We start from the raw sequence: 12,024 nt of genomic DNA on the forward strand, positions 1-12,024 counted from the left end.
GTCATTAAAGTTTTCTAAGTAGGGTATTTCTTTGGGCCTCTGGCCTTCTAACTTCACGTGTATCGATTTTTTCCTATATAATTTCCGCTATTCCCTCGCTTGCGTAAGTTTTTGATTAAGTTCAAGCTTGCATTGACATAGATGCTTCCATGCTCATCAGCTCATGATTGGCACGATAACACCTAACCCGCTAGTAGCAACAGTACTCTCCTCTAGCCAGACTGTTTTTTCTCAATAGTAGCTTACGTCCATTTTGTGCACATCATACGAGAACATAGATTAGCCTAACCTTCTTTGTACACTTCCAAGGAAATTTCAGCTTTTAAGAGACAAATAAGATGTCACTCCAACAATCTTATCAGTATCACACCACGAAATTATCGGACACACAAAAGGCCTACACAAACGATACACACCAGGGTGATCATCAAAGCATGGGTCACTCTATTTTTTGGAAATTGTTCTTACCGCCTGACTTTGAAGAAAGAATAAGATAAGGACTGCAACTTTGGACACTTACCTCAGTTTTCCCTGATTTTGTGCCAGCCACATTTTTTAGGCGACCAGATACAAAATTGAACTAAACGAGCCAATCAAAAAATGGTGCAAGGATGAAAGAAGTGTGCCAACTGCCAACCAGATTGGTGTCGGCTAACCAAATTCTAGCCACTACAAGTCAGAAAAAATTACCTAGTGTTGCACAATCAGCAAAGAAAAGCTTGGAGGAGGGGAGGGAGGGAGGGACTACACCCATCATACACCAGCACATATGCTTCACACTCATTATGGAAGCGTCAACATCAGAAGCATTGCCCCTTTTCTGGCTTCCAATGGCAACCTCACATTAGCAGCTACCTAGGAGTTTTTCCTAAAAGAGGGGGATAAACATGTACAACCTAACTGCCATTGGCAAGCCAATAAAATTCTTGAGTTATGGTCTACGCAGCAAGCACCTGAACCTGCAAATCAGCATAAAGTAACCGTTATTACAATTCAAATCAACTCAAAAAATGACAGAGCAAGTATGGACATCTTATTAGACAGTCATTGGATAGAAGTTAACTCCCCGGACCAGTTAGCACTGAAATAGCAGCATAGATCACTAACATGCCACTGATTTCATAAGGCTTCAGTATACCTCAAGACACCAAAATTCAACAGTCAGCCTAGCCTCTCTAATCATATACAAACCCAGAAATTATTTTCATAAGTTTTACTCTTCATAGAAAAAACATTTAATTGCCTCTAAGATTATAGCACATATTTAGACCATGCTGGACATGATACCAATTCATCATGGTAGTGCTCCTAGCAGGAAGGGAACCAAGTTTGAAGAGTACAGATTACAGAATCTAAGGCTCCACTGATTCAAATGTTCGTTTTACAACTATCTGACATGAAAGCTAACCAAAGAGTTTACCAATCATTTCATCAAAGACTCATGCAACTTACATATCAAAGCAAACAAAGATTTAAAATGATGATGGCGCTCATTGGTCTCCATACACAGGAAAGGAAGGGATAAAAAATTTCCGGATGCTACTTTAGACCAAAAAATGGTCTGCTTAAAGAGATTCACCAAATGAGCTATCGAAGAAATCATATCGAAGCTATTAATAGAACTGACAAGCACCCAGGTGAAAATTCAAAGAGGCCATTCGACAAAGCAACACTAGTCTGCATGTACAAATAAGCGCACGGACTAGTATGCAGCAGCACTGACAAGATAGGACCAACTAGCAACAACTTACTTTGTACACCATCAGCAGGATATACCCAGGAAACAGGTTTCAACATCCGGTAGAGGGTATGCAGGGTCCATCTGGATCCTTTTTATTTAATAAGAATTTTTTTACTAGAAAATTTAGTATTGAAGGAAACAAAAACAAAATCCAGAACAAGCAATGATGTCCCACAAATCTATGCACTCTTTCGACTGAACATCCAAAATTGAACCTTCAAATTACAATAGCATATGAAGGAATAAGCAAAAGGAATCAATACTACTAACTAAAAGGTGCCGTGCAGAAAGGCTCCATAAACACTTTTAACGCGTGGAAAATCAATAAAAAAATGGAATGGAAATATCATTCAACACATGCAATGCCTAGGGAATCTTCCGGACTGCTTGGATAACCATTTCCAGCATAGATAAAATGAGTGGGAGCTAACAATGTTTTTTTGGATGAACCCTGGATTTGACAATTAACTTCCATTTTTCTAACTAAAAATTCAAGCAAGCAAAAATGGATACCACAGATGGTTTACATGATAAAAGGGATTAAATAAATAAATAAGTCCATAAAAAAAGGAACGAATGAGACAGTATTGAGAAATCAAAGGCAAAGAATCTAATTAACTTATATGGCTGTTTCGCAACCAGATTCTTAAAGAAAACGCCACAATGTTTCTTCCTTTTGAAACTGGAGACCTAATCTGTTCCTTTACAATACCCTCTCCTACATAAGAACCTCTCCAACTCAGCGCAAGGATAAAGGATAAAATCTAATGTGAATGAAACACAAGGAAATGTTATGTTAAGCATTTTATTATTACAGCTAATTGCCTAATTCTGCCTCTTTGCTTCACCTGGGAGAATCTGATTCAATAAATAAATCAAGTCTTTTGGTTCACAGCCAAATGGGGTAAAAAATTATCACATGCATTTCGTTTGAAAGTAATGCCTGGGGAGTTCGACTTCTCCCACAGGGCATTACTACATTAACAAAAAGTATCACCCTAATTTACTCTTGTGAAAGAAGAATGATAAACGTATAGCAAAGTTAACACAACAGATCTCATGCTTCAACAGATAGACCCACTTGATGGCTCTTAAAATTGAGGAAATAATTGATACTGCAGTTGCATCATTGTGTTTATCCTATTTTGCTCTCATTTACAAGAATAACTCATGGCATGTCTAGGTTAAATCCTTTCACTCTGATGCATGTGAAAGAACGAGGAGACAAGTGTGCCCAGAAAACCTATATGGCTATCTCTAATATATTTAAGCAACATAACATTTTGCTTGTCTTGTGGATAGATGAACAGCTCATTTTTTGAGCTGCGAGCCTGCAATACCGGATGGAATCCAAGGTTGAATGCCTGGGTGATGGATAATGAAAGAAAGCAGGATAGCAGTGCCACAATGCACGAGGAAGCTAGCAAGTGGCAAGGCTCTGAAAACAGGAGTGTGGAGCCCAAAAATAAGGGAATGCTTTAAAGCTTATTGGGCCACATGGTCTAAACAAACAGGCGAAGTAGCAATCTGAAAAGACGCCAGAAGAGTTGGAATGTTTTTTATGGTAGCAAAGATCTAAGAACCAACAATAGCTTAGTTGGTAGAGCCTCAAGTTGGGAGCCTCAAGGTGGTCATGTGAGTTCCTCCTTAAAGGGTTTGGTACTCCCCTCTCTTATGACAAAGCAAGGCCTTCTTCTCCCTGTGGTCAAGCTTTTTTTTTTAAGGCAGCAAACATATAGCTTCTCTGCCTGGCTCCATACCAAAGGTCACAAGTTCTTACAAATTGAACATGGTCTTGTTGATCACTGCCACCAAGGCAAAGTTCTGTGTGACGTCTGGCCAAGAATATGGAGCAAGCAACCATAGCGAGCTGGTTTGGCACTCTCGTCCCATCAACACAGGACCATGCAGATGAAAACGGAAACACTTGAAGAACAATAGGATGTCCAAAACCTTTTAAATGTTCATCTCTGCAACCATGAATGCATTTAATCATGGCATTTATGAAGTTAGAAGCTGCCTTTTACAAAATCTCTATCATTTGAAGAGCAAAGAAGCAACAGTTTCCTAACATATTACCTAACTTTCTATATACTAAGTTTCCAAGTCTTGTGCCGGGAGCAACAAGTAACCAGAAAGCATGGAAGCATAAATACAGATCAGGAATTTTTCAGAAATTGAGATCTGCATCAGGATTTATTTCCCTTGTGCCGCTTTGATACAAAAAATGATCACGTTACCTCATAGTTGGCAACACAATTTCCAGCTTGATCAGATTGAATGGTTAGGCCTTACGATTGGTGAGCAACCTGATAACAGCTACAATGTTTTTTCTCAGGATATTACATTTTACCAAATATTCACAATATGCGTGCTGATGACTATCAAATAATATTAATTTCAACACAGAATCAGAAAATTCTGGATTCTTGAAATGTGAAAACAGAAAATACAGATGATTGCACACAACATAACATAAATAAGAAAAAAAAATCCAGATATTGTCCCTCCAGGCTATGTTGTTGTATATTGTCCCTCAAGGCCTCAACTATGAGTGTGGTTAACCTTATAGTCAACTGTGATACCGCTTCTACATGGCACATGACCCTTTCCAGTCCAAACACTAGACGGTAGGCAGTAACGAAACCTAACTTCCTCAATGGCGGCCTGTTCTTCACAAGATCTACAGCATGGGGCACTGCGAAAACAATATCAGCCCAGGCCTTCTTTGAGCACTCCAGGGTTGTCACTGTGAGGCTGTGCTTGACTCATTAGCAGCAGCCACGAGGAAACACCATCACTGCCACCTCCACATAGCAAGCAGCACCAAGCAAGGGGACAAAGAAGAAGAAAGAAGTAGGCAGGAGAAATGGAGCTAACTAAGAATGTAGGACTAACATGGCAACCAAAAGTCAAAATGAGGGTGGTTTATGCAAAGGGATGTTGCTTGCACCAGTTGTGACATTTCGAGGATGAAAATTAAAAGGTTTTGACGCTTGGAGGTGTAGATTAAACATAATTATATTATTTGATTAAAAGACCAACAAATGTTGAATGAATGGAACTCCTGTGGAAGGAAATAGTGACATACAAATTAACGTGCACACAGTAAACCACAAATACCTTACATTTATGCACCAAGCAATCAACATGACAGCTGACTAGGTACAACAGCAAAACGGGGGAGCACAACATTCTCAATGGAACTTACCTATATTTCAAGACAAATTGGCAGCATCCGATCCATCTGAAGAAGAACTATCACTGTCTGAGTCTGCAAGAAAAAGAGTGTCAAAATGATTTAGTTATAATGCAATCCAACAATTTTCTGAACGGTGAAACGTCAACACCAAACGTGAAAGGACAAGTAAATATTACCACTAGAAGACGAGCCTGAATCACTGCTGGAGCCGCTAGAACTGTTTGACCTACTTGCCACATGTCCATTGTTATCATTTTGATTTGGCGCAGAAGATGCTAATTGCCCACCCACCATCACATCTTTGGTACAAAAAAATAATAAATCATTAACTTGCTTGCAATGTTCTTTGAAGATGATTTTAGAAAATAGAGCAAACATATCTTACTTTGCTTTGGAGATTTTTCACCAGTGTTACGCTCTTCAGCCTGCAATGATAGGAAATCTTATATTCAGAAACAATGACAACTTCTTACGATGATGTTACTGCATATTTAAAAATGATCGAATGCTCATACCAGTAGTTGCTGTACAGAATGCTGTGCACGCAACTCTGCATCTTGTCTTGCAAGCATTGCACGCTCAGCCCTTCGCTTTTGCTTGCTAAGGTTTTTCTTGTAGTTAGACACAAACCTATCAAGCTCCCAAAGAGTTTCAGCATCCATGCTATCAATTTCAACCTCAATCTCATCATCATGCTGCCTAACTGTCAAATTCTTGTTCTTAATGAGCTGAACAACTGCGTCAAGCTTCTCTGGAGGCAAGTTCTGGAGGTTCTCGCTAAGTTTACGCTTCTCGTCCATTGTCATGTCTCTCTTATTTGCATCCTTTGCCCTTGGTTTCTTCATTGATGGTGGCCGGGTGGGAGTATGACTTATTGGCCTTGAATTGGATTCCAACGCCACATGGTGTTTCACAGAATCTGACCTCTCTAGGAGACGCAAGTCAATTGGAGGAGGTGGAAATTTCTTTGGCAATGGTGGGCACAATGCAAGATAATTAACCTTTGCCTCGATCTCAGGCCACTGCGCCTCAAATATCCCTAGCAACTGCTCGGCCATGATATGAACATCATGCCCCTTGGGGTTATATGTCATGGCATTCTGGAAAGTGAGCCTCACATCCTCAGCAAACTCCTTCGGGTTCCTGTACTGACCATGGCTGAGTCGCCCCCTGATCGTTCCAAGATCCATTGGGTGCCTGATAATTTCAAAATAATCATGCAAGCCAAGTCCAACTGCATCGACAGGCTTGTTAAACACCCATGCAAATTTGTGCTTCATTAGCCGGCTCAGAAGTGATGAGGACTTCTTGAACGCATGAGAGTATAGCCTCCGCTCAGCATCAAAGTCTGCACCACGAGGTTCTAGAGACCTGTTCTTCTTCTTGTGGTGCTTTGGTTTCTTGCGTCCATGTGTGTCCGCAGGTGGGAACTTATCCTTGGCAAGCAAGAACTCTGAGTTTTGGTACAACTGATTCGCCTTAGGTGTCCGCTTCTCCACCTCGAAGGGTTCTGTGTGAACCACCGACACAGTTAGTGGCGCCTGCGGCGGCAGTGAGCGAAAAGGGGCAAACGCAGCCTGGGCAGGAATGGGCGTCACTGGACCGGTGGGTGAGAACTGTGAGCGAATGTATCTAGCATCCACCACCTGTGACGGCGGCAGCATCATAGCCAGAGGCATGGGCACTGAATCCTCCTGTTGCGCCAAGGTCTCAGCAGCAGCCTTCAGTCGCTTGGAGAGCATACGCACCTGATCAAGCTCTGACGCAAGCTGCCGCCGCAGTTCGCTCCTGGCCCTGCGCTTCTTTGCCTTCTCAGCCTTCTGAACGGCAACCATGGCCCAGTCTTTGCCATGGCCGTTGGGAACGGCGGCCCCGTCCCGGTTAATCCCCGGGGCAATGTCACCCGATCCGGGAGAGGGTTCCCCAGGAGGTGCCGGAGCCAGAGGCGGAGCAGGAGAAGAGGAGGTAGGCGCCGCCGGGTCGGGGAACGGAGGCGTAGTGGAACTCGTCGCCGCTGGGTCGGGGAACGGAGGCGGAGTGGAACTCGGCGCCGCCGCAGCGACCCCATCCTCCGGGCAGCGAATGGGTCGAGGAATCGAGGATAGGGTTTCCGGGAGGGGATTCAGATCGGGGGCGGGCCCCGGAGGAGGCGGAGGAGGAGGTTTAGGGTTTCTGCGGGGATACTTGCGGTAGTAGACCTTGATCGGCGACGCCCACCTCGACCTGGGTGGGGCGGAGGGGGCGGTGGAGGAGGCCGGCGCGGGACCCGCCGCCGCAGCCTCCTCCCAGTTCGCGACGCCGCCGCCGGGCGGGGCGAGGCCATGCATAAACCCTGATTTCAGAACCCCGGTGGCCCGACGGGGACGGGATTGGGTGGGATTCGGGAGCGGGCGGCGAGGGTTTCACGAAGAACCCTAGAAAAGTTTCATAATTTTGCGGCGGTGCGGGTCCGGTGGTGTGTCGGTTGGCATTTTGGGCGACGGCATCGGCTCGGCTCGGGAGAGGAAGCGGGGAGCGGGGAAAGGCGCACGTGTGATCCTGGCCGTTGGAACTGGAATCCAAGGGGTATTAGGGTAGAATCCAAAGGCTCCATAGCAAGGGAGCGTGACGTGGCTGTGTAAAGAAAAGACTGGTGCTACTTTTTTCCGGCCCATCAGCGGTTATTATTGTTTCTGGGCTGGATGCTACTGTACAATCGGGCCGGGACGTTCAGATCGGCCTGGTTCACACAGAAGCGAGCTGACCGAAGCTAGTGGTGAGGATCAGACCACAAGTGGCCTTGACCATATGGCCATGAACATGATGTAATATGTTTGTCTGTTCCATTTTTTAATCTTTTTTATACAGGGTATAACCTATTGGGCTGAGACCAAATCAATGGAAGAATTTGTATTGCTTTATAATTCCAATGTATGTGTTGTGAAATTCAACGGCAAGATCTTCATGTTCTTGTTTGGTTTGCATTATTAATCGATTTAGTCACCTTTTTAGTGGTGAAATGTATGCTTCTTTTCCTTTCCTCTTCTGTGTAGTTGGTTTATGGGTTGATTGTTGTTGTGTTTTGTCTTATATTTCAATTTCAGCCCATTTATACCTCAGGGATTTGCATATGCAATTTTTTTAATTTTGCATCAGTTATGCGCCGCCAAAGGTTCTCTTGGCGCCTCACAGTTGGCATCATCCCAAAAGCCATCAATCAAATGAGTCCCTTATGTCCAGGACATCCATTTCACTCTCCTCGCCTGTTTGCGGTGCTGCTACTATCGTTGCTCTCGCCAAAGCCCGAATAGCATGATGTAGTGAAGAGAATATGCCAGACATTATAGGTCCGGTTAGGAGAGCTAGAAGTATCCAAGAGAGGAGTCATATGCTATTGCGCAAATATGAGGTACCATTATTGCTTGTTTGTTTGGAGGTAATTGGTGGGATAGAAAGGGAATTTAGACTCGAGAGATAAATTTTGTTTTGGCGGGCATGAGAGTTTTAGTGGGATGAGGAATGGAAGTTTAGAGGAACAAATCCAACCAATCACTTCCCAAGGAGAAGGTACCAATTGGGTGGGAATTTATTTTTAGTGGAAGATGGATGCATCTACACCGTTAATCATAACTTAAGATATAATTTACTACCTCTAAACCTCCACACCAAACAAAACAAAGGATACGAAGTTGCACTTAAACTCCCATACTTAATTCCCTTCCGAAGACAAACAAGAGAATGGGACTAAAAATCATATTCCCAAAATGAATTTCCTCCACCAACTCCGATCCCACCACTAATTCACATGTCCCTTTCCTATTAGTTGCCAAACGCACCCTTATGACTTCTCGATCCGTTTATTTTTAGTAGGTGAAACATGCCGAATGGACAGAAGTAAACTCCATTGGCAATTTGACATCACGAAGAACGCGTATTGACAATCAGTAAGTTGCATGATAATTAATGACACCTGGAATTCACGCATTCAGACCGAAGAAGAAAAGTGTCGCAGGAGATTATAATTAGCAAAGGCCAGTTCCACAGCCATCACTTTCAACGGAAGATGAAGGGGAAGTTCACCGAGAGCACTCTTGACGCGGACAGGAAGAGCTACCTGATCAGCTAGCTAGTGATGCTGAGGGTTGGGTCCTCCTGGGCTGAGCCTCTTGGAGCTCTCGAAAACCTCCGGCGGGGGCTGATCGGCGGCGGCGAAACTTGCGGTCATGCTTGCCGCCGAAGTCTGCGCCTGGCCGACAACTATGGCGGTGACGTCCTCCTCAGGCGGCCGGCACTGGACGGGGCAGCGGTCGGAGATGGGGACGGGGGAGGAGGAGGCGACGAGGAGGATGCAGATGCAGAGACACACGGTTAGCTTCATGATCGCCCTTCACTGAGCTTGATTGGTTAACGGCTGCTAGCCCTCTTCTGGCTGCTGCTACACGCCTACATTTTAACTGGATGGAGACACCTATTTATAGGCAAACCGTTCCAGTTGGTGATGATCGCACCTGTATGACCTCCCGTCACTGTGCACGCACAACTTCTACCGTCAACCTCTGATGCGCTCATGCTGGTGGACTGGTGTGGTTTAAAACCGAAAATCAAAATGGATTTTACCTTTCAAATTATGTACTATTATGGTTCCAGTACTGCATGCGCACATCTTGCATCATAACTTCTTCAAAGTTACAAACGATCAACAATCACTTCATTAATATGCTATTTATGTGATACAAAATCATAATCATAAGTAAGTATTTGTAATACAGATTTTTATTTTTTAAAAAAAAATAAGTAGGAGAGCAGGGCATCATTGTATTAAGAATTTTTTTTTTGTTGAAGTACACACAACACATGGCCAACCAAGCCGCACGCCTGTGGCCATTACGTAATATGAAATCTAACATCAAATTTGTGATAGAATAAGCCGGTAAAAGTTTTGTCGTATCCCAGTGAAATGAATTACGTCTTGTTTCGAAGGGTACATTGGTTTATAAAATATTTCCTAAGAATGGGAAAACAAAAGGGCATAATAAATATATGCATTATTATATAACTCGGCTAAGACATCCCATCTTTTTAAAAAAAATTATTTTCGGAGCCCTGCATTCACTTAAGAATGTTCGGCGCCCCATATATTTTTGTTCTTAAAACACAACTACCCCTCTCATCTTCATCTATTTGCTCTCATTTTTCATGTCTCTCTTGTTCAAAGGGAGAAGGGGAATTTTTCTTTCATGCATGCTTCATGTATCATCATCAAACGAGTACGTAGCTAGTGCTTTCCAGTTGCAGCATCTGACGTGAGATGATGTCACTTGAGAGTGAGACATACCTGCCAAAACCGACGGAAAACCTAACCGGAGGTCCAATTATCTTGGGCAAATGGTTTATTTTTCTGGAATGGTATCTGCGGCAGATATGATGAAAGATGATCCATATCCAGATTAAGCATTTCTCAAGGCTAAGTACCGTCAAATCAAATATAATGGAACTCGAGTCAAAGCACTACTCCTAATACCCAATTCGGTTTGTGCAGCTGCCATGTCATCCTGCATTAGCCATCGTGTCCTGTGTTTCATTGGAGCAACATGAATAGTGCCGGTTGGCTTGTTCCGGTAACAGTTGCCTGCAATGCAAGTGAGCGCGACGGTCTGCAAGAGGAGCACTTCTGACTTCTGCACTTGGATTATATACATGTTTCTGTCCTTGTTTACTTCACCCCCAACTCCCAACTTTGACACTATGCAAAAAGAAGATTCTCCATTACATCAAACTTGCGGTACATGCATGGAGTACTAAATGTAGATGAAATTAAAAATTAATTGCACAGTTTTGTTGTACTTTGCGAGATGAATCTTTTGAGCCTAATTAGTCAATGTTTGGACAATAATTCACAAATACAAACGAAACGCTACAGTGTGCTACAGTGCCGGCACGGTAATTTTGGCACTCCCAATTTTGACAACTAAACAAAACCTCTGTCCCTTGGCATACGCCAGAAGCTGGAGTTGTACGGCTTTTAGAGCCTCCAAGGTAGGCCGGCATTTTATTCCATTATCTTTTTTTAAAAAAAAAAAGATGCTGGAGTTGAATTATGAAAGCACGTAACTAGCCCACCGTTTGATATTGTTCCCTAGTGGAGCTCAAGTGTATATGCTCGGCGGCTCGGTGCTAGTGCAGTTCCTGCTTGCTCAGCATTTGTAAGGAAATACTCTGAAAAGCGTACACTTGTGTGAAGAAACAGAAAACCTTTGGCAAAAAACGCAAAGTCATATTCTCATGGATTTCACAAGAAATGCAATGTGTTTTAGCCTTCCCCAAAAGAGCAAATGTCATGTGAAAATTCGCGGAAATAAAAGTTGACGCCACTGTCTCCGTCAACTCTCACGTCCCCGTGATGCTGACAATGAAGTCCAACGCCTACTCCCGATGGGAGTCCTTCTTCAAGTCCATGTGCGGCAAGTTCGGCCTCAAGTCGCACATCGATGACACGGTGGCGCCCCGACCCTAGGACCCCGACTGGGATCAAGCGGATTGCTGCGTCCGCTCCTGGTTCTTTGGCTCCGTCGACGACTTCGTTCTCGACCTCGCCATGACCGACGACGATCATACCGCCCGGGATCTTTGGCTCGCCATCGAGGGCCTCTTTCGCACCAACAAGCAATCCCGGGTGATCTTCCTCAGCCACGACTTTCACTCCATGACGCAGGGCACCTCCTCTATCGCCGAGTACTGCAGCCGCATGAAGACCCTCGCCGACGCCCTCCGCGACGTCGGCCATCCCGTTCAGGACTCCCAACTTGTCCTAAACCTGCTCCGCGGCCTCAACCCGCGCTTCTCCAACACCGCCGACAACATCGCCAACTCCTCCGCCGGCTTCCCGTCCTTCGCCCAGGCGCGGGACATGTTCGCCCTGAAAGAACTTCACCTCGCTAACAAGGAGAAGATCTCTAACTCCATTGCCCTCCTCGTCGGGACCTCCTCGTCTTTCGGCTGTACGGGCAGGTGTCGCTCGGCGTCTGGTTCTGTCCAGACTGGCGGCAGCGGCAGCAGCAGTAGCGGCGGCCGCGGCGCCGACAGTAGCGGCAAGAAGAAGTAG

At 44.5% G+C, this 12,024-nt stretch overlaps 2 protein-coding genes across 3 annotated transcripts; one reads left to right on the plus strand and one right to left on the minus strand.

The window, feature by feature from the left end:
- Positions 1-421: 421 nt before the first annotated feature.
- LOC101777740 (transcription factor GTE4) lies at positions 422-7,400 on the minus strand. Of its 2 annotated transcripts, none has more exons than XM_004951252.3 (5): positions 5,459-7,400; positions 5,329-5,368; positions 5,120-5,242; positions 4,953-5,015; positions 422-959 (listed from the first exon to the last, which is right to left on the minus strand). In XM_004951252.3, the coding sequence occupies exons 1-4, from the start codon at positions 7,268-7,270 to the stop codon at positions 4,960-4,962; spliced, it is 2,031 nt and encodes a 676-aa protein (XP_004951309.1). In that variant the 5' UTR covers positions 7,271-7,400; the 3' UTR covers positions 422-959; positions 4,953-4,959. The 2 variants fall into 2 exon arrangements, with proteins under 2 accessions (XP_004951309.1, XP_022685523.1); XM_022829788.1 differs by lacking the exon at positions 422-959 and adding an exon at positions 3,967-4,050.
- A 4,117-nt stretch (positions 7,401-11,517) lies between these two features.
- On the plus strand, positions 11,518-12,024 carry LOC105913928. Its single transcript, XM_012844342.1, has one exon. The coding sequence runs from the start codon at positions 11,518-11,520 to the stop codon at positions 12,022-12,024; it is 507 nt and encodes a 168-aa protein (XP_012699796.1).

This window comes from Setaria italica, chromosome I, assembly GCF_000263155.2.
Source record: "Setaria italica strain Yugu1 chromosome I, Setaria_italica_v2.0, whole genome shotgun sequence".
NCBI classification, from domain to species: domain Eukaryota; kingdom Viridiplantae; phylum Streptophyta; class Magnoliopsida; order Poales; family Poaceae; genus Setaria; species Setaria italica.

Excerpts from the sequence above, each read along its gene's own strand:
- LOC101777740 (XM_004951252.3), bottom strand. The coding sequence starts at position 7,270 with ATGCATGGCCTCGCCCCGCCCGGCGGCGGCGTCGCGAACTGGGAGGAG. Across the intron at positions 5,243-5,328 it reads TGAAAAATCTCCAAAGCAAA|ATGTGATGGTGGGTGGGCAA; the intron begins GTAAGATATGTT and ends TTTGTACCAAAG. Across the intron at positions 5,016-5,119 it reads TTCAGGCTCGTCTTCTAGTG|ACTCAGACAGTGATAGTTCT; the intron begins GTAATATTTACT and ends TTTTTCTTGCAG.
- LOC105913928 (XM_012844342.1), top strand. The coding sequence starts at position 11,518 with ATGACCGACGACGATCATACCGCCCGGGATCTTTGGCTCGCCATCGAG.